Consider the following 23,813-nt stretch of genomic DNA (forward strand, 5'->3'; position numbering starts at 1 on the left):
ATTAAAAAAATAGAATAGTTAAAAAATAGAACAAACAACTAATGTGGTCATACTGGCAACTTAAAATAAAAACACTATGCTAACAGTTTTAGAAAAAGAATACTGGATTTTCTTCATATTATCTTTTGGACCACAAAACATTGTAGGCAGAGGCTTGCAACCACTAAACTAATTAATGTTAAATGTGCATCAACTGTCCTAAAGTGGGTGCAAAAGTTGTGTGTTGCTGCCACACGCAATATGTTCACATCAGAGTAGATACATATAGTCAAGAATCAGAAAAGTTATTACGAAAAAACAATATGCATTTCTGATAATAAACTAGAAGTCAGCTATTAGGACTGAACAATTTATAAAATAGGTTTAAAGAAATATGAAACCCAAATTTTCTTTCATGATTCAGACAGAGCAGGTAATTTTAAGCAACTTTCTAATTTACTCCTATTATCAATTTGTCTTTGTTCTCTTGGTATCGTTATTTGAAAAGCAGGAATGTATAAGCTTAGGAGCCCGCCTATTTTTGGTTCAGCAATTAAATAGTACTTGCTGGTTAGTTGCTAAATGTAGCCACCAATCAGCAAGCGAAACCCAAAAATAGGCCGGCTCCAAGCTTATACATTCCTGCTGTTTCAAATAAAGATAGCAAAAGAATGAAGACAAATTGATAATAGGAGTAAATTAGAAAGTTGCTTAAAATTGCATGTTCTATCTGAATCATGAAAGAAGAAAAAATTGGGTTTCATATCCCTTTAAGCATTTCAAGAAGAGACAGTTCAATACAAGAGCAGATTAAACACTGTGCTACAATTCTTTCACAAATCAATCTTCTCTTCAAACATTAGCAGTATACAGTCATCATATTCTTGGTTTGTAACTACACAAAATCTATTACTGAAATTTACAGTAAATAATCATTCAGCAGTGATGGGGTGGCTTTTGATCTAATAAAAGAATGACTCTTCCATTATTAAACCGAAGCCATTTAATAGGCTCAGTCAGTCATATTGCTTCAGCATGAAAGTCACTTTTTTACTTTATTTAATTTAAATTTTATTAACAAAAAGGAAGGGAAGCATCACTTAAATGCTTTATTTAAAAAAAAAAAAAGCTCATTATTTGAGTAATTTGCTCATCATTTCCTTTGCTTTTTGAGAAAAAGTCAGCAATTATAAGAATTCTAAGTAACATCCTGAACAAAAAACCCCCAATATTTAATGACCTTTTCTGGATATTCTACCAAAAGTCTATGGAGAAACTACATCACATAAATGTTTACGCTTGGCATTGTGAACCATGTCCATTTTTGTTTTTAAGTCTTGCTTTGGTGAACCTGAAGATATGCTACTGTCACTAGACCAAGACTGCACTTTTGACTCTGAAAAATTGTCTTTTGTTTCAGTAAGATATTTTTCATATCTGTCCAGGTATGGTGGCCTTTCTGGAAGAAGGTAGTAATGTGTTGAACTAGCCTTCTTTCCATTCTCGATTATAGGCAAAATACAAGGAATCTTGTTTGCAGATCCTTCACTGTTCTGTCTTTGAAGAGCTTTACAACTGACATACTTTGGATCAGGAGCAAAGCTCTGAGTAGGGGGCATTACCCCATTGAGGTATGATGGCAGGCTCTTCGGACTTGGGGTTCGAGAGTTACTTCTTGAGAGAGGCTCTCTTGGGGGTACTTTAGGGGGCCTATCCTCATCACTGTATGTGTTAGAGGATACTTCAGCTGACCATCTTCTATAATCTGGCTTTATTGGTCTCGGAGGTATTGGAACCCTTGGTGGAACTTCTGGTTTGTCTTCATCAGAATTAGGAGAAGTCCTGTTTGTGAGGCTTCCTATTCGAGCGGGTTTATTGTAAGATCCAGCTGGTCCTGAATGAGACCTCCGTAACCGTCTGTGAGTTTGCTCTGGTTTCTGTGGTTTGGAGCTTTGTACATGTCCATTTTGGTTAGATGTTGAATGTTCATCTGCTGGCTTTTTTACAGACGGAGATTCAAAGTATGCATAATTTATCTGTCCACATCCCCTAAAGCTTCGCCTACTTGGAACCCCGTATTTAAAGGCTAAAGATCTCCCATCATCTATAAGCAAGTCTGTTTCAGAACTTGTGATGAATTCAACCTCGCTATCTGCCTCATCTGAATGATCTTCACAAATTGGAAGAGGAGGAAGCGGCCTTAAACTACGATCACACATGGTAGTATAAAAAGGAGATTGTATGCATTTAGTAGGTGTTAGAGGAGGTGTTTTCTCAGAACCAGATCTATTATTCATTGAAAGTTTTTTAAAAGATGGAACAACTTGATCTTCTTCACAGTTTGCAGATGAATCTTCTACAATAGGCATGCTAAGCGGAAGCAAGCCAGATTTCTTCAAGGGTACCTTCATGCAGTTTTCAGAATAGCAGTGGCCATTCATTACGATTGGCCTTGAAATGTGGCCTGAAAGAGAAAAAAAAAAAAAAAAAAAAAAGATTAGGAATCTCAATTTTTCAAACACTTAAAATCCATACAAACGTAGTTTGTTGCCACTTAGAACACTGAACCTGGCGTATTACAATATCAATATTTAAAACAGACAAGTTTACTTAAAGGGACAGTCAAGTCCAAAAAAAACACCAATTTTTCTTTGTTCTTTTGGTATTCTTACTTGAAAGCTAGACCTAGGAAGGCTCATATTTCTAAGCCCTTGAAGGCCGCCTCTAATCACATGCTTTGTATTTGCTTTTCACAGCAGGGGAGAGCTAGTTCAGGTAAACCCTATAGATAACATTGTGAGCACGCCCGTGGATTGTGGCAGACACTGCACTAATTGGCTAAAATGAAAGTCAATAGATAATAAATAAAACGTCATGTGATCAGGGGGCTGTCAGAAGATGCTTAGATACAAGTTAATCAGAGAGGTAAAAAGTGTATTATTATAACAGTGTTGGTTGTGCAAAACTGGGGAATGGGTAATAAAGGGATTATCTATCTTTTAAAACAACAAAAATTCTGGTGTTAACTGTCCCTTTAACAATGCAATGTTATATTCTTGGCATCAATGACATTTTACAGCTTTAACGTTAGGTGTCAATGGGAAAACATCATATAGTAAAACATACTTCAGGCATCAATTTAGAAAATGTTTTATACAATATGATGGCTATCTGCATTATGTGGTGGTTTAATAAAAATACACACTTACCAATTGATGATATGTGTTGCTGATTTGGTGGCCTCAAGCCATAGGACAATGAGATGGGCTCCATATCATAATAAGTACTGCAAGTAAACAAAATATATATTTAGATACAGGAATTCCTAGACTACCCTTAAGCTAGGTTCAGTTAAAACAAACAGCTTAATGTATTAACTGCATTTAATTCAGGAGACAAAATCGTAGTCCACTCAGTGTTAAATATCAGGAAAAGTGTAATTTCTTTCCTGCAACACCTTACTAGTCTGAGACTAGCAGATCAGCCCTATCTAAAAGATTCCAATATAATATGCCCACTTCTAAAATAGCCATTTTACCAAACATATATTGATATTTGGGAACTCAATACATTTACTTGTTATTCTCAGACTAATCTTTTGTTTGAATGCATCAAATAAAAGCATTTAATTAGTGTTTAATGTCCCTTTAACATTTTTTCTCAATTATATTGAACGTGTTTAATTGCTTTATGATCTGACACAGATATTTTGTGATGGTAAATCCTAGTGTTTTTGAAACGCCAGGATTTAAAAGTGCTATAAATAAAGGGGACTTCATGCTGAAAGTTACTTTATTTGCAGCGATTTTATGCCGAGCTGAGCGCCTCTGGCCACCCATGGCAAAACGCTATTTTCTCAATGAGGTGACGTTTCCGCCTCTTAGCCAATAGTCGTGCTTGCTCTTTGACATTATGCTGGATGGCTAGCACATTATTGGCTAAGATGTGGAAACATAACCTCATTGAGGATATAGTGTTTTGCCGTGGGAGGCCTGTGGCACTCAGTTCGGCCTAAAATCACTACAAATAAAGTAACTTTCAGCATAAAGTTTTTTTCATGACTGAAAGTCTCCTTTATTTATAGCACTGGTAAATTCTAGCATTTCAGAAAAGCTAGGATTTACCATCACTTTAAATGTTTTAAAATATGTGTTTTATATGTTTATGGCAAAATCTTTAATACATGGACACAATAAAATATATATTTTAAGATATTTGTTCGGGATGCTAGAGATTGATATTATAAAAAACGTATGTTCCGATACTCTAACACATTTATTTAATAAAATAGCGGGTGTAATAATTCTATTTGCACTTTGCTATTATATAGTTCAACTTACTTTTCATATTCGCTATGATTTGTCCAGCAAGACTTTGAGCCCATTAAGCTTTGACCATTATGCATATACCCATTTTTCAATGGGACTTCTTGCGTTGCAAGTCCAGCTGTTGTCATTGTGTTTTGTTCTTTGTGGACGTCAAATATTCAGCAGCCTAAAGTGCTTTGTGAGCTATGAGCAGCTGTCATTCCTTCAACTGAAAAAAAGAGAAAAAAAGAACAAACAATTAATCACAGAAGGAAAATCCACTAGGATTTGTTAGAAAATATAGTTTATCCAGTGATGTTTTCTACGACACCTGAGTTACACATTTATGACTCTCTAAAGTAATAGTTATAGCATTTTTCTAGCTCTGGATTTATACAAATGAAAAGCTGTAATCCCAAAATGGCACCAGACTTCACTAAAACTAAAATTATACCTTTTAGGAGCAGGGACGGGGGGGATGTTAAATGAGCAGGGAGGAAACTACAAGGGTGTCAAAGGAACGACTCATATAGTACAGATTGCCAGTTATATTACAGAGACGCTATTATTGCCAAAACACACAGTCCCCATTCTAACCTTGTAATAGACAATAAACCTACTCTGTAATGTTGTTCTTGGAAATGGAACATGATTCATTATACAGAGATTTTTTTACATAAACTGAATTAAAAAAAACACACGACCACTTTGTATTAAATATGAGTATAAAAACAGCTAATTTAGCGCTGCGGAATCTGTTGTCGCTCTACAAATAACCGATATTAATAATAATTTAATATAAATGCATCGTGTTAAAACATGATTATTTTTTTTTTTGCTTGAAAAGATGTGAAGACAAATCTGCATACATTTAAATAAAAAAAATACAGAAGCAGCCGATGATTATTTGCAACTAATGCTTATTGGCTCATTTGTACCTATCAGCCAATAAGCATTATTAGGAAGTACATAACAAATGTCAACAGGAAATGAGGATCAACAGGAAGTGTGCAACTGATATTGCTGCATTAGTTTCAAAATTAACAGCTTTTACTGCACATTTTGTAGACAAAAAAAAGTATGTTTAAATGTCACCCTTTGTAATGTCTGACAGAATAACTTTGATTATAATGTCCCTTTAAATTGCATCACTATAAAATAACGAATGTCAACATTCTCACAAGTTAATTTTTGAAGTGTAGAAGTCTTAATATCAACCTAACCCCTAATGAAGTTGTACTAAAATACATGCACTCTTCCAGAGAAGGACACAGCTATGACTGGCAACTATGGGTGTATGCCACTCCTGATTGGTTCATGGACAATGTCCTTCTCAGTAATACCTTCCTGCTGCTGTTTTTCCACATTAAACACAGCAATGTGTATTAATATGCTCTAACAAATTAGTGTATTTTATAGCTATACTATATAAATCCTGTATTTTCTGGATATTAATAAAAATGGAAGCGATAAGAAAAAAAAAATAGAAGCAATATTTAAATTTTCTATTGAACTGTAAGCGTATAAACTTCATTAAGAGACATTAAATTAGGGAGTATTCTACAGCAAATCCTGTTGCGATGATCTTACAATATGTCAACACAAATCTAACATTCTTTTAAAATAAAATTACGCATTTCTTATAATTCATCCATTAGCATGCAGAGTAAAAACGGACTATATGAATTTTGGATGTATATGCTCTGCATGCTTAATAGAAAGTATCAGTTATATTTCCTGTATTAGACTGCAGTGCATCAATGCACAAAATCACAGCTTATTCACCTTAAAGGGACAGTCAAATCCAAAAAAAAACAAAAAAACTTTAATCTTTCAAATAGGGCATGTAATTTTAAACAACTCTCTAATTTACTTTTATCACTAATTTTGCTTTGTTCTCTTGGTATTCTTAGTTGAAAGCTAAACCTAGGAAGGCTCATATGATTTCACATGCTTTTTTATTTGCTTTTCACAACAGGGGAGAGCTAGTTCATGTAAACCTTTAACACATGCCAAAATCAAATACCCAGTGTTCTACACAGGTAGCCCTGCATAATAGGTCTTGTATAATGAATTCTATTCCAGAATTTTTATTGTTTAAAAAGATAATCCCTTTATTACCCAGTTATGCATAACCAACATGGTTATAATATTAATAAACTTTTTATCTCAGTGATTACCTTGTATCTAAGCCTCCACAGACTGCCCCCTTATTTCAGTTCTTTTGACAGACTTGCATTTTAGACAATCAGTATTGACTGAGATAACTCCATGGGAGTGAGCACATTGTTACCTATATGACACATAAACTAGCATTATCTAAATGAAAAACTGTCGACATGGTACTTTCAAGTACTTAAAAATCAGCATATGAGCCTACCTAGGTTTAGCTTTCAAATAAAGAATACCAAGAGAACAAAGCAAATTTTATGAAAAAAGGAACCTGGAAAGTTGTTTAAAATTGCATGCCTTATCTGAATTGTGAAGATTTCATTTTGACTAGACTGTCCCTTTAATTTCAAGAAAAAGACTGTAAAAAAAGTAAAGGTTGAGTTACACATATACACAACAAAGAAAAAATAAGTTAAGATTTCACATTCGCTTAAGGTAAAGGATAAGATCTGTAAAAAACTCAGTTTCTGTACTTCCCAAATGAGACAAAATATTTGTAGTACATAGACTATGTCTGACCATAGTCCGTGTAGCTATGAGTCACCCTGCAATAAAGGTCTCATTAATAGTATTTAGATGGCAATGGTTTACTATGTAGGTATATGTTACTTATAACTGTTAAAATGCAACTTTTGTGCAAACTAAGTGTACACTACCTGTTATGCCTTTAAAAATAAACACTAAAAGTATGATTAATATCCCAGGATATGAGCAATAATCCAAGTCTTAAACTGACATAGTAATATATTATACCGGTTACCGCCATTTTTAAAACAATTAAAGTGAAAGTCAACCATAGCGTTTTTGAAACGCTAGGGTTGACTGTTGAAACAAATAAAGGCACTTTCATTCATGAAGTACAAGATAGTTCATGCAGAAAGTGCCTTTATTCGTTTCAACCGTTCGCCGTTCTTAGCTGCTACAGCAGTCCATGGCAAAAAAATATTTTGCTAAGAGGTGATGTTTTCACCTCTTAGCAAATAGCTGTGCGGTAAATCCGGCTCCCATGGGCGCAAAACCGGATTTACCGCACGGCTATTGGCTAAGAGGTGAAAACATCACCTCTTAGCAAAAAAAAAATGTTGGACCATGGGCGAACGGCGAACGGTTGAAACGAATAAAGGCACTTTCTGCATGAAGTGTCTTATACTTCATGAATAAAAGTGCCCTTTAATTGTTTCAACAGTCAACCCTAGCGTTTCAATAACGCTATTGTTGACTTTCACTTACATTACATGCTTTAGTGAATTACAACACATCATTTTTCAACTATTAGTCCTTTAATGTGATTTGCATCAAAATAATTTTAATAGTGTATTACAATTTTGACTTTAAAATATAAATTAGTCAATCAAACCGCTGAAGATTTGCTACCTAAATTGTATGGTCACAAGAAGAGATGTCTCACCCTTCAAAACCTGTCTATATACTTTTGTCATGTAAGTGTTTATGTATCATTTATTGTTTCCTGTGAATTATGTTATGAATATACTGGAGCAGTACTAAGTAATACACTTGCATTTTCTTTGAATGAATACAATGGCAACTAGCACTGTTTTTAGGATAATCCTTTAAATTGGCATAGCAAAAATTATGAAATATTTAACAATAGAAGTCTATTAGGTCTAAATAGAATTAAATTGGGATAGAAACAGAATTATTAACACCCACTCAAGAGGCACTTGAGAATAGAGGATGTAAACTAGAAATTTTGGATTTAACTGCAGACACGATTTTGGGCGCCATGTACTAAGAGGCGGGCGGACAGCTTCTTAACTCGCGAAGCTGTCCGCCCGCCTCCGCTACACATGGGCAGCGGATCTATTGATCTGCTTGCCCGTATGTATCATTACACACTCATCGGAGTGTGTAATGCCCGCCCCTTCAATCGCGCGACCAATCACGCGACTGAAGGGGCTGTCAATCACCGAGAGCGAGCGTGCTCTCTGTGATTTTGCTTCGCCACCTAAGAGGTGGCGTAGGGTGTAGAAAGCAGCGGTCTAATGACCGCTGCTTCTTACATTGCGGGAAGCAGGCTTGCATATGCGAACCTGCCCCGCAAAGGCTCCGGAGCAGCTTTCGCTGCTTCATACATGGAGCCCTTTGCCTCAAGATTTTAAATGCACTACATGGAAATATGAGGATTTGCAGTTTAAAGTATAAAGGGACAGTCAACTCCAAATGTTTTATTGTTTAAAAAGATAGATAATGCCTTTATTACCCATTCCCCAATTCTGCATAGCCAACACGTTTATATTAATATACTTTTTACCTCTGTGATTACCTCTTCAGCCCCCTGATCACATGACTTTTTTATTTATTATCTATTGACTTGCATTTTAGCCAATTAGTTCTGTGTTGTGCACAAATTCATGGGCGTGAACACAATGCTATCTGTATGGCTCACATGAACTAGCAGTCTTCTGTTGTGAAAAGCTAATAAAAAAAGCATGTGATAAGAGGCTGTCTGTAGTGGCTTGTAAAACAGGCAGAAATTTAGAGGTTTAAATGTTATAAAGTATATTAATATAACAATGATGGTTGTGCAAAGCTGGGGAATGGGTAGTAAAGCTGTTATCTATTTTTAAACAATAACAGTTTTGGTGTTGACTGTCGCTTTAAGCGACAAGTCGGAGCAGACCTTCCTATAAAAGTGTCAAATGGATATTAATATATTTGATAATTACAATAAAGATAAATAGGTGTGCACAAATTTGTTTTCAGTATTCATTTGTCATTGGTTTGCAAAACAAATGAATGAATTTGAAGTAATTTCATCAGAAATGTCTTCATTTAGTCTCCTAACCTTGTCTATTATCTGGAGAAATTAAATGAATCAATTTCAGCAAAAAGTTACTCAAATTGGTTACACATATTCATTTTGTCAATTGTTCACTAAGAAATTTCCGCAAATAGACATGGTCAGTGCCATACAGTTCTTTTTGGCACCAGATATATTTGTAAAAAAGTAAAACTAAAATATCTGTATTATGACATATTTGTCTCATGCACTTGTCTAAAATGTGTTAATTTGTTTTGTAAACGAATGACAAACTAATAAACAATGTTTTGCACATGTCAACAAGTAAATATCTTAGTGCTGAAACAACTTTGCCTCCACAGAGAACTGCAAGTGGTGTAGTGTACAAGTAGTTTTTTTTATAGGACTAATAAATACAATTGCATAATCAACAAGTACATAATAAAAATGCAATGCAATTACACTTACTCTGAATTTTAAATGAGCAGTAGATTTTTCTCTGACAAATTTAAAACTTCAGTTCAATTTGCTGGCTCTCTGCATCATGTGACCGCCATCAGCCAATCACAGACGTAAACACTGAAAACTTGCACATGCTCAGTAGTAGCTGGTTCCTCAGAATGTGTGCATATAAAAAGGACTATGCACAATGTGATAATGGAAGTGAATTGGAAAGTCTCTTAAAAAATAGCATGATTTTTATGATCGTAATCATGAAAGTTTAATTTTTACTTTAAGTACCTGGTAATAATAAAGAGACAGGAAACCCAAAAATGTTCTTTTATGATGATTCGGAAAGGACATACAATTTTAAACCACTTCCCAATTTACTTCTATTATGAAATTTGCTTCATTCTCTTGTTATTCTTTGCTGAAAAAAACAGCATTGCACTATTACATCTAGTTAGCCAATCACAAGAGACAAATGTGTGCAGGCACCAATAAGCAGCTAGCTCCCACTAGTGTAGCATATGTGCGTATTCTTTTTCAACAAGGGATACCAAGAGAACAAAGCACATTTGAAAATAAAAGTGAATTTAAAAGTGTCTTTAAATTGCATACTCTATCTAAATAATGCAAGTTTAATTTTGACATTCTTATTTATGCCTTTAAAAGAGCACTGAACCCCAATTTTTTCCTTCATGATTCAGATAGAGCATGCAATTTTAAGCAACTTTCTAATTTACTCCTATTATCAAATTGTCTTTGTTCTCTTGCTATCTTTATTTGAAAAAGAAGGAATCTAAGCTAAGGAGCCAGCAAATTTGTTGTTCAGACCAATGGACAGAACTTGTTTATTGGTGCTATCCAATCAGCAAGGACAACCCAGGTTGTTCACCAAAAATGGGCCGGCACCTAAACTTACATTCTTCTTGCTTTTTAAATAAACATAGCAAGAGAATGAAGAAAATTTGATTATAGGAGTAAATTAGAAAGTTGCTTAAAATGTCATGCTCTAGCTGAATCACGAAAGAAAAAAAATTTGGATTCAGTGTCCCTTTAAGTTTTTCCTCGGAGGGTTGGAAACCAAACATATATAAAACCAAACTTTTAATCAGTAATGCTTTAGCTACAGCTATGCCATTGTTTTGGTTCCACAAGTGTCAATATGATGTGGTGATCTACCTTGTTTTATTATACAGATATAGACAGAGACATATGCTGAATACCTGCCAATTTTTATTTCACCATATCTCTATTAGTACACACTGGCTGCTTGAGAACTAATATTGATTTTATAAAATCAAAGTAATGGGATAGAAAGGTCAAAACTGAAAAGTGCATGGGTGCATAGAATCATTTCTGCAATATATTTCCATTATCAAAAATGCTTTCAGTAAAAGTTATTGTTTTGCAGCGGCATATGCACATATGCTCACCTTTTCAGAGAGTCAGCAGTGAATTTTATAACATAAATTAAGTATTCACAGGCACAATACACATCACCGCCAGCGTTCTGAGCTTAAAGGGACACTCAAGCAAAATTAAACTGTCATTATTCAGATAGAGCATGCAATTTTAAACAACTTTCCAATTTACTTCCATTAACAAAATGTGCACAGTCTTTTTATATTTACACTTTGAGTCACCAGCTCCTACTGAGCATGTGCAAGAATAAGTGTGTATGCATTTGTGAATGGCTGATTGCTGTCACATGGTACGTGTAAGCATTTGTGACTGGCTGATGGCTGTCACATGGTACAGGGGGAGTGGAAAAAGACATAACTTAAAATTGGCAGAAAAAAAAAATCTACTACTCATTTGAAGTTCAGACTAAGTGCTATTACATTGTCTTGTTATCTTGCATTTGTTGATTATGCAAATCTACAGTGTTGACTGGTCCTTTAAATACTGGTGCAAGGCCCTCATATCATATGTACATATGCCGCTGCAAAACAGTAACAATATTTACTAGAAGTCTATTAAAAATGTAAATGCACATTTTAATTTTGAACTTTCTATCCGTTTAAAAGTTCCTTCCTGGTTAAAGGGACATGAAACCCAATTTATTTCTTTAATGATTTAGAAAGAGCATACGATTATAAACAACTTTCTAATTTACTTATATGATCTATTTCTCTTTATTCTCTTGATATTCTTTGCTGAAAAGCATATCTAGATATGCTTAGTAGCTGCTGATTGGTAGCTGCACATAGATGCCTCCTGTGATTGGTTCACTGTGTGCATTGCTATTTCTTCATTAAAGTATATCTAAAGAATAAAGCAAATTAGGTAATAGAAGTAAATTGGAATGTTGTTTAAAATTATATTCTCTACCTTGATCATGAAAGAAAAATGTTTGGGTATAGTGTCCCTTTAAGAATCTTACAATATATGGGTTGGAGAAGAAAAGGACTAATATATGTCACTGAAGGATCACATGACTGTGGCCCCACATGTCTAAGGTTGGACAATCTTTTTGTGTTGCAAACAGTTGCAGCTCTATTGCAAAGAAATTGAAAACAACCATTTGAGTCATGAGAAATTTTCTTTATCTGGCAAAAGAGTAGAAACTAAACTACAATAAAGAAAAACTATGTAAATGTTTCTGTAGATGGTACAACATTTATTACGTTTAACTATTGCAAATAAAATATATTTGAATTAAAAAGGAATAGTCGAGTCAAAATTAAACGTTCATGATTCAGATAGAACAGGCAATTTTAAGCAACTTTCTAATTTACTCCTATGTGCGATTGTTCTTCCTTCTCTTGGTATCTTTATTTGAAACAGCAAAGCAAGAATGTAAGCTTAGGAGCCGGCCCATTTTTAGTTCAGCACCTGGGTACCACTACCACTTGCAGATTGGTGGCTAAATGTAGCCACCAAAAAGAAAGCAAGCACTATCCAGGGTGCTGAACCTAAAATGGGCTGGCTTCTAAGCTTTACATTCCTGTTTTTTTTAAATAAAGATAGCAAGAGAACAAAGAAAAATTAATAAGAGTAAATTAGAAAGTAGCTTAAAATAGTCTGCCCTATCTGAATCACGAAAGAAAATGTAGGTTTAGTATCCCTTTAAATATATAGAAATGACAGCATTGCTAGTGTTAAAAGGACATGCTTCTAACTGATTAGAGCATGTAATTTTAACATTATTATGACCCTTTAAATACCACTTTCTATGTTACAAGTACGTTTCGCAGGAGACCATAGAACATCTTTTAAAGGGACACAGAAGTACCCTGATGAGCATACGATTGTAAAACAGTTTGTAGTGCAAAACGTCACAAAAATAAAAGTTTTTAATCTTTTTGTAAACATTTCAGAGCTGCATGACTGGACGTGGATTGGTGGATAAGCTCCAAAGAGCATACTTACCGTTCAGCTCTGTTATCAGAACAGAGACTGGCATCTCACATGACTGCTTAGAGACATTAAACCCCACTTGTTTTTTGTGTAAAAATAAATAAATGATATCCATACTCCCTAGACAGGCCAAAAAGCAAATTATGTAACCTGCAAATGCAGCCTTTTGAAAACCTACTTTACTGATCTTGCTTTTTGGCCCTGGGAGTGTTTAACTAAGTAAACCTCTAACTTGTGTAAAAATTAGCACTTAGAATTTCTCACTGTAGCCTCTGCCCCCAGTGTGATAAGTGGAACATTTTTGAAACTTAAGTTTCATTCTGCCAGTTCTGAGCATGAGCAAATCTGACTCCCTGTTTATCTAGGCTATTCACTTAATACTAAACCAACTCTGAAAGTTTTATGACATCATGCTACATAAGCTTCCTTTATAGGCGTCAGCCTCCTTGCAGGGCTGTGACAGGAAGTAATGGACACTGCACAAATGAAGTTTAAAAACAAACAAACATAAAAGGTAAAATCTATTTAACAGATGAATAATACATATTACAATGATTTTATAAAGGGATTTTAAACATCTTTCTAATTTACTTCTATTATCAGTTTTCTTTGTTGTCTTGGTATCTTTTGTTGAAAAGCAGGGACATATGCTTAGGAGCCGGCCCATTTCTGGAGCAATATATGACAGCAGTTTTGCAAGAATGCTATCCATTTGCAAGCGCACTAGATGGCGGGAATATTACCTGTCATGCAGTGCTACAGACACCTACCTAAGTATTTCTTCAACACACAATAATATCGTGGGAACAAAGAAAATTTGATAATAGAAGTAAACTGGAAAGTTGTTTTTTAAATGGTCTGCTCTGTCTGAGTCACAAAAGAAAATTTGGCTTTCATATCCCTTTAAGTATATACCACTGCTTAGTGATTTTTTATTACAATAATGAAGACTGTTTATCCCTTTAAACCAATAAAGTTGTTGAAAAAAAAAATGGTGTATTTTTCTTCAAACATCATTTGGGTGCAAAGCTTGAATTCTAATGCACTTACATTATTTGGCAAACAAAGTATTTGCAGCAATACAAAAAAAATTAAAGTGCAAGATAACATTTTGTCAGGTTCCTGTTCCTAAATCTTGTTGCAGCCAGAAGCCTTAGGATATTCTCCCTACCCCCACATACAAGAGTGACAACAAGTCCTAGTAGTAATTACTGTGTGTAAGACAACTAATTCAGCCTAAATCTCATCTTTCAACAGGGTATTTGTACAACGTTTGAATGCTCTAAAATCCCTGTGGAATTCTAAACTTTTAATGAACACTTAAAATATTTATACACTCTAAAAAAAAAAGAAAAAATGATTATTTTTGTTATTCTTTAAAAAAAATCTGCTAGCTTCCAAGCGTAGGGGAAGAAAAAAAAAAAAAAAAAAAAAAAAAAGACCTTCAGTCTCTTATGATAGACAAATGAAGTCTTTGTGTTAAAAGAGGTGACTTGCTAGAGGATTTCAATGCAGAATTGTGAATGGGCAGTATTATGAAAGCACAGTTGGCCGTCCTACTTTTATAGAGAGAAAAAACCCCGGAAGAATACAAAATTACATATTGCTGACAAGTAAGCTTGAAAGATGCATGATAAAGAAACATTAGTTGTCACCAGTAATATTAATATATTTTGTAAAACATTGTATTGTGAAATTGTGTTTAACTCTGATCCATGTAAATTGTTAATAATTAACCCTGGATACACATGAATACATAAGTGAAAAGGGGTCTTGGAGAATTCTGGCCAATAAAGAAAGCGGGGGTCCCCAAGATATGTTTTTAGTAAATATTTTTTAAAGGACAAAAAGCAAATTCTTGTAGCCTAGTTTTCTTCAATAAGTTGCAAATCAAATATTTTTTGGCATCTACAGGGATAAGCACATTTTATATAAAAGAGGTGCTTATTAAAGGGACATGAAACCAAGTTTTTTCTTTCATGATTTAGACACGCATCAAAGTTGGCCATAAACATTGCAGCTATTTTACTATTTATATATTTGCCATTCCTAAGTCTCACAATAAATGAAGGGTGTAATCGTCCATGTTTTTATATTCATATAATTAAAAGGAATCGCCTTGTTCCAATTTGCTGGCATATTATTAATGAAGAGCAGTAGTCAATTTAAGGAGGAGAAGCATATTTCTGAAACACACCTCATCCTGTACTGCCCAAATCTTTCATATACTGATGCAATTTCAACTTCATTAAAAAAAAAAAAACGAAAAAAAAACCCCATCAGTAATTCAGCTTGGAAAGGTAATGGAACGTTTAACTCAGGGCTTAGCAAATGATCTAGGCACCAGAATTTCAGTAGTTTTCATGGTGTGTGAGCACTGGTAACATAAAGGGATGGAAATTTCCACTATACCTGGACTGGAAATGCTGCGGGCAAGTAAAAAAAAAAAAAAAAAAAAAGACTTTTAAAGGGAGATATATATATATATATATATATATATATATATATAAAATATAATTTTATATTAAAAAGTGCTTCTAGTAAAATGTATTACTATTTCAGCAGCATACACACATATGCTACATGTGATCTAGATTCAAATATCATACCTGCTCAAAGAGATGGTGATGGTGTTTTCATCTGTTACAACTTAAAGGGACAATGAAATCCATTTTCTTTCAGAATTCAGATAGAGCATAACATTTAAAAAAAACTCTCATTTAATCCTAATATCAAATTTGCTTCATTCTCTTGGTATCCTCTGTTGAAGGAGCAGCAATGCACTACTGGGAGCTAGCTGAATGAACACATATGGTGAGCCAATGACATAAATCATATGTGTAGCCACAACTCAGCAGCTAGCTCCCAGTAGTGCATTGCTGGCCCTGAGCCTACCTAAGTATGCTTTTCAACCAGGACAACAAAAGCAAATTAGATAATACAAGAAAACTGTAAAGTGGTTTAAATGGTATGCTCTAAATGAATCACTTTACTGTCCCTTTAAAGGGACAGTCTACATCAGAATTGTTATTGTTTTAAAATATAGATAATCCCTTTTTTACACATTCCCCAGTTTTTCATAACCAACTCAATTATATTTATATATTTTTTACCTCTGTGATTATCTTGTATCTAAGCCTCTGCAAACTGCCCATTTTTTCAGTTCTTTTGACAGACTTGTAGTTTAGCCAATCAGTGATGGCTCCCAGGTAACTTCACGTGCATGAGCACAGTGTTATCGATATGAAAAACATGAACTAACACCCTCTAGTGGTGAAAAACCTGTTAAAATGCATTCTTAAGAGGCGGCCTTCAAGGTCTATCAAAATAGCATATGAACCTCCTAGGTTAAGCTTTAAACTAAAAATACCAAGAGAACAAAGAAAGATTGGTGATAAAAGTAAATTGGAAAATTGTTTAAAATTACATGCTCTATCTGAATCATGAAAGTTTTTTTTGGACTAGACTGTCCCTTTAATGTGTGTCATAAAAGCCTCTGCTGACTCTCTGCGAAAGGTGTTTGAATGCTGATGCACGGGGCACTCAAAGCATATGTGAATATTCCACTTAACAGTAATAACTTTTACTAGAAACATTTTTGGTAATGGAAGTAGATTGCAAAAAAAGCTTCTATTTAAAATGTAAATGCATATTTCAATTTTGATCTTTCTATCCCTTTAACATTGAGTTGACAAGTCCCTGACAGTTAAAATGACTGTTTTTCTGTGTTTGTGTGTATTAACCTCTTGTATGTTAGAAATGCACCTGCATAAGTGAATTAACACCTTGAATAACAGACACAAATCACAGTTGCATAACTCTACCCAAGTAGTGATTTAACCCCTGATTGCCCCTAACACAAAGTAGTTGTTTTTACATGGCCGTAATGTCTTCACTGATCTGCCCTTGTGCACTGGGCTTTGAATCAGACGCGTCATAATTAGAAATTATTATTTAGTTTCCATCTACACATGGAAACTTCAATTTCCATTATACCTTGAGAAACTCAAAAGGCAATTTCTGTGGTTATAGTGCGCAATACGCTTTAAAGCAAATAACAGTATGGCTGTGGGCAAATAGAGCAAAACAAGGCTCATTAATTCTAACATGGATTTATCATACACTGCTCTTAAATTGCAAAGAATCCCCAAAAATATGTAATGTTAAAACACAGGATTTGGAAAGCTTATACATTATGCACTCAACTTGCTTGAGTCATTTTCACTTTATTTAATATGAGTTAAAATAAACACATTTGCAAATATTAAAGGGACATGAAACCTATTTTTTTTCTAAATTACTTATATTATCAAATTTTCTTTGTTTTTTGTAGAAAACCAGGGATTTGAGCTAAGTGTGCATTTGTCTGGAGCACTATGGGCTCGATTTATCAAGCTGAGGCGGACAGGGATGTAATTATTCGCCCCAGCTCGACTCCGGCGTGCAGAAATTCGCTTACGGAATTTAAGATTGCACGCCAGCGCTATTTTGCGCTCGCGTGCCATCCCGCCTCCTGTCCACGCACAGGCAGGTGCAGTCATTCTCCCTGGTCGGACGAGACTGGAGAGACTGAAATTCTCCACCTAAGAGGTGCAGAAGAGTCTAGGAAGCAGCGGTCATATGACCTCTGCTTGATAAATACTGACTGCAGGTTCTCTTGTGAGAACCTGCAGTTGTAGGCAGGCGAAGAGCTTGATAAATCAAGTCCTTTAAGGCAGCAGTTTTGCAAGAGTGTAATCCATTTGCAAGAGCACTAAAGGGCAGCACTATTTCCTGTCATGTAGTGCTCCAGATGCCTACCTACGCATCTCTCCAACAAATAATATCATGTGAACATGGCAAATTTGACAATAGAAGCAAATTGGAAACTTTTTTAAATTTGTATGCTCTGTCTGAATCACACAAAAAATATTTTGGGGTTTCATATCCCTTTAAATAAAAAAAAACCAAAAAAAAAACCTAAAACAAACCTATTTTTCCTTCTATTTAGCACCAGAAGTTCGATCTAAAATATTTTCTTTTACAACAGAAGTCAATAGTTTTTGCATATCAGCTTACTTACAAAACAGGATCTACAACTTGGTTCTGGAATGTGCAGAAATAGATTATGAGGCACAATTTTATAGAAAAAAAAATGTGATCTGCTCAACAGTACACTATGAACAGTATGTCTCATTTGTGAATATTGTTACAGTACCTATGTCCCCACACCCAATGCTTCCTATATAGCGTTTATGACTAATGTGGAGGAAATACTAATGAGTGAGCAAAGGGTTATTTGGATTATTTGAATGACCGTGAAGACGAACAATGAAAGAACCATTTTTCATGAGGCATGCATCCTCTATCAGACTTGTTTTCAGTCATTAAGTTATGTGACCTATTTGCATACTGGTAAAGTCACAGCTGGAGCAAACTTATATAGAGGAAAAGAAAAGGTTGAATAGTACAGTTTGTTGAACAATGTGGAGTTAGGTTTAAATAAATAATTTATATGCTTTAAAAACATTATTTAAAAAATAACTTTAATGGGAAAGTGTACTGTAATATTTTCTTCTCATTAATTTTAACTGCTGGAGTGTATTTGTTTACACATCTCTTCTATCTTTGTTTTGGCATTTAAAATGGTTGATTTTGCCCAAGGTATCCCCACCTGTACTGAAAATTGAAATACTTAAGTATTGGCTATGGAAAAGTTATGTACAAACATAGCCAGCAGAAGAAATTACACTCCCAAACGGGGTAGGAGAGAAGCAATAAGATATTTGGTATACAGACAGAGATAATAAAATGAATTGTGTGTGTGTGTATATATATATATATATATATATATATATATATACATACAGTATATATATATACATACAGTATATATATATATATATATATATATATATATATATATATATATATATACACACACACACACACATACAGTATATATATATACACTTCATATACAAAATTAAACCTGAAGGTGCAATTTATCATACATTTTATACTATGCTACAGGTATACAGAGTCCCTGGAAACTGTCCCTTTAACAACTACTATTACACATGACCTCTCTGCCTTCTCAAACAAGTTTCTAAATCTGAAAAATAAATTCTGGTCTTATATAGGGTTATGCAGGACAAGTACCAGAAGCTGTAGGTCCAAGAATTTTATCTAGCCTATTATTTTTATTAACATGCTTCTACAAATATATCTATATACAAAACCACCTTGCCTGGCTCTTAAAGTGATAGTAAATCCTAGCGTTTTTAAAAACGCTAGGATTTACCAGTGCAACAAATAAAGGGGACTTTCAGTCATGAAGTATAAAATATATCATGCTGAAGTTCCTTTATTTGTCTGCAGTGTTTGCCGCGCTGAGAGCCCCAAAACGCTATTTTGCAGTGAGGTGATCTTAGCCAAGAGTGTGCTAGCTATCCGGCATAATGCCAGCTGGTCCGCACAGCTATTGGCTAAGAGGTGGAACTGTCACCTCACTGAAAATTAGCGTTCTGCTGCGGGCAGCCTGAGGTGCTCATGACTGAAAGTCTATTTTATTTTTTCCACAGGTAAATCCTAGCATTACACAAACTCAAGGATTTACTATTACTTTAATATAGTGTAGATGGCACAAACATTTAATATACATTTGGCAAACACTGAGATATTACAGTGCAAACCAGAATGGTATCTTAATTTAACAATTTTTTTTAAGTATCTAAATTACTGTAATCCTTTATCCACAAATGGAAAATTCCTTATTATCTGTATTTATAACACATTTTAAAAAAAGTCAGTAAGCAATCTTGTACTTGTGTTATTAATAAATCAGATTTAAAAATGGCTATGGAACAGACAAATCTCTGTCATTGCATTTATTTTCATTTATGTGGTGTGATCACTTAGTAATTTTCTGTTCCACTAAAAATGTAAGAACCAATTTATACAGATATTCTGCTATTTAAATAATAGCTATTATTTCAAACAACATTGCAAAATATACTACTGAAACAAATCTAACAGAAAATATAGACAGTCTGACATTCAAATTCTCTAGTAAAGTCATGGTATGCTGATAAATAATCTGTTATACAGAAAATGTGTTATTATTTCCATGGTTACTTTTCAGTTTTTATGAAATACTGTAGACAGGGCTATAATCATGACATCCACTTGGATTAAAACACCTATTTACAATGTACAAGCACTCACATTGTACCTTTTGCAAGATAATAATCAGTGACTCACTATATTGGCTCACCTATGTTCTTGTCAAATCATGCAAACTGCTTGCTACTATCAATTGTGTAAGCTGTCATTTAAGTGATCACTGGAGAAAAAAAAATAAAGTTAAAGTAATAAACCTACAAAACCAGCTCTCACAAGCACAGGAAAGTGCTTTATATTTATAATAGGGTCACATATAAGTTAATCATAAAAATAAGGATTTGAATGTTCCCTTTTCAAATACTATGTTCACTTTTCCCTAAACATTTTGACTGCTCATGAGAATATATATCATTGTTCATCTAGTATCAAATATCTAATAAAATCTTATCTTATAGAATATCTTCCTTCAGATAGATGTAGACTATAAGAGAATTAGGTTAAATTGTAAACAGAACAGTCACACTAAGACAAAAAGAACATTGAGTACAGTATGTACACAGCAAGAGAGGTTCATAGTCCATACTATGTTTACAATGCTGGTCCCTTTAGAGAACTTTCTGAAATAAACATGGCACCAATCTTTTTTTTAAGAAAAAAAAATCCTCACCTTTCCTCACCCCTGACAGTTGCTTAGTAACCATTCTTGTCATACCTGTGTGGCAGGTGCACCTTTAACCACCTACTATACACACCCCCTTAAAGCTATAGCGCCTTTTCTATTAGAGAATTCTTGCTAGTATATTTAAATAATTGCTGTTACAGATGATGAAACTACATTCCATTCTTTCCTAATACAAATATTAAGTGGTAAAGGCTATTTGATTGATGATTGGTGTTCCTTATGTCTACAGCAATTAATGACAAACTTTTTAATGAGTATTAAATATAATATATATGGGTATTAAGCTGTTTTGATTTAAGACCATACAGTTAATAGAACAAAAATGTATGGAATTCGGAGTGCTAATTATATTCACAAAAGAAAACAATATTGGTTTATAAAACAAATATATATAAAATATGTATACTGTAAGATTTTTTTTTTCTCCAGGAAACCCATATAAAATAATTGGACATATGGGTATCTTATGATAAGGTAGAATGTATATTTGTCCTTTTTACATTAAACAATTAAAAATAAATTGTACTAAGTAACCATAATATAAACTTGTAGAGATATGCAGGATTTTACACAAACTAAAAAGGTTTCTAATATATTGTGATGCTTTTTAGTGGACCAACCTATTTTTATAGAGCACATATATTGCACTGTATAAGCTTTAAAGACCTTGAAGATCTCTTACCAGCTAATACAGGCAAAAAAAATGCAATATCTGTAACTACAACACACTCATTTAATTTATATAATAACCAAGGCAAAAACAACTAAAAGAAATGAACGTGTTTTACAGCACACATACTACTGATAATGCACAGCAGATCACACACTGTATGCACAAATAGTATCAGTACTGTAACAAAAAAACAAGTGATCAGCACTGCAATATGTAATATGAGACACAGGATCAATAAATATAAATATGGTAATATCTTACTTGATATTGCATATGATAAAATGATTATATTAAATTAGTAAATATGTAAGAAAGGAACAAAGTCTTACCTCTGCCTTCTGATTACTAAAACCTTCAGTTCAGCTCATCCATTAGTGTGTGACTGTCAGATATACCCACATTGTAAGACCTCCCTTTCCTGTCTAGTACAGTCCCAGTGCCCCCAGCATTCCAACCCGAGCACTCTTTAGCTGAAGTTTATTATGTCCTAATGCTACCCAGCTCCACATTCACTAGCTATTCCTCTTGGCTGCTGGAAGCACATTTATATGGAACGGGTTGGGCGGCTGACGTAACAACATACCCGCCTACACCAAGTCTCATCTTAAAGGGCAACACACTATGTGGGACATTGGACTGACAGAGCATAGACAAACTAAACATTTACTAGTGCAGTTGTGCTTTTTTTTATTGGGGTTAAGTGCAGCGAAGTGTATTAATCTGGGGGTGAAACTACTAAACAAGGGGTTATGTTTAGTACTAATGCTTAGAATTGTAAATCACAGTTTTGTTTTAAATTAAAATTAAAGACATTATTTTAATATCATTGTACATTTTCTAATAAAGAAATGTGTGTTTCAGTTGCTGTCAGTACACTCAGACCAAAACATCATTCAAGAGCCATAAATTAGGAAGCAATAACAAACTGATATATTTATCATAAACACTGTATGGAGCTAAGTTTTGCTACTGTATCTTTGCCCCATTTTTCATCTGACTGACAATGATCTACCTTTAACTGATTGTGATTTTGTTATGTAAATTATTAACATTCCTGTATATGGATTATATTATGAGACACAAGGAGGGGTTAATGTTACTATAGGAGATGTGATACATTTTTTATTATTACTGTATTATTATTATTATTATTAGGATAATTTATATTGCTCAATAATATTACTTGCTGCCCTCTCACAAAGGGGGTTAAAGTAAATTATACAAATAAGGGAGGTTTGACAGATTTCTGACAGGATTTACATTACACACGATCCAGTGAACCAGCCTTTCCTTCTAACTGTTTTTAGGACCACTATTGGGTGAGAATTGCCCCTTTTTTTATAGTTAGCCCTCCTGGGCAGATTAGTAACATTAAAATGAACCCTAGCAGTATATTAAATCAGAGTTTTTCAAATAATATTAAAAAAATATAAACCAATCAAAACATTTTGGTAGTGTTCCTTATACAGCACCATCCCCTCATAAACTTATCTCTGTCATAATCATTTTTATTTATTTGCATTTCATTTTCATGTATAATATTGTATTCTATATACTATTATTGCCCAGGGAGATCAAGGGACTATATTTTAAACTGATAGTGCAACTTCTGTAACTGAAATATTTTTTCCACCTAAAACTCTATACTAGTTTTAGTTTTATACTTTCCTCCTTGGGGGGGGGGGGGGGGGGAGAGATAAATTGGCTGTATCATGGAAAAAACAAACAACATTAGATTCTGCTACAAATAAGCGTATGGAAATTTAGACCATATGCAGGTTGAATAGAGCATGGATGCAGGTTACTTCTGAGGGTGATGAAAGAGTACAGATAAAAATAGAACTTACATTGTTACTGTAAAGAAAAAAAAGGTTTATGTGAATAATATTTGTAATAAACAATTACACAAGAACATGTTGCAGCCTTCCATGTCTACTAAGAGTTTACATACTCTTATGAGAGTATCTCTTATTATATTCAGGGTTCCTTTAAATGTACAAATACATTACACACATATAGGAGCAATCTATCCATCCATCTATCTATCCACTTGTCTATCTATCTATCTATCTATCTATCTATCTATCTATCTATCTATCTATCTATCTATCTATCTATCTATCTGTCTGTCTGTCTGTCTGTCTGTCTGTCTGTCTGTCTGTCTGTCTGTCTGTCTGTCTGTCTGTCTGTCTATCATCTTTCTATTTATCTCATATAATTTAGCTCTGGAAAAAAAGCACAGTTGTCAAGGCCAACCTTGCTACATATCTTCCACTAACTGGCTTTAAAAGACTACCCTCTAGATATGTGCAATTCGTTTCGGATCGA

At 34.0% G+C, this 23,813-nt stretch overlaps 1 protein-coding gene across 1 annotated transcript; it reads right to left on the reverse strand.

The window, feature by feature from the left end:
• Positions 1–1,074: 1,074 nt before the first annotated feature.
• On the reverse strand, positions 1,075–21,986 carry ERRFI1 (ERBB receptor feedback inhibitor 1). The gene is made up of 4 exons (XM_053690420.1): positions 21,815–21,986; positions 4,320–4,515; positions 3,189–3,265; positions 1,075–2,443 (listed from the first exon to the last, which is right to left on the reverse strand). The coding sequence occupies exons 2-4, from the start codon at positions 4,433–4,435 to the stop codon at positions 1,245–1,247; spliced, it is 1,392 nt and encodes a 463-aa protein (XP_053546395.1). The 5' UTR covers positions 4,436–4,515; positions 21,815–21,986; the 3' UTR covers positions 1,075–1,244.
• Positions 21,987–23,813: the final 1,827 nt, after the last annotated feature.

Source organism: Bombina bombina, chromosome 8 (assembly GCF_027579735.1).
Source record: "Bombina bombina isolate aBomBom1 chromosome 8, aBomBom1.pri, whole genome shotgun sequence".
Taxonomy (NCBI): domain Eukaryota; kingdom Metazoa; phylum Chordata; class Amphibia; order Anura; family Bombinatoridae; genus Bombina; species Bombina bombina.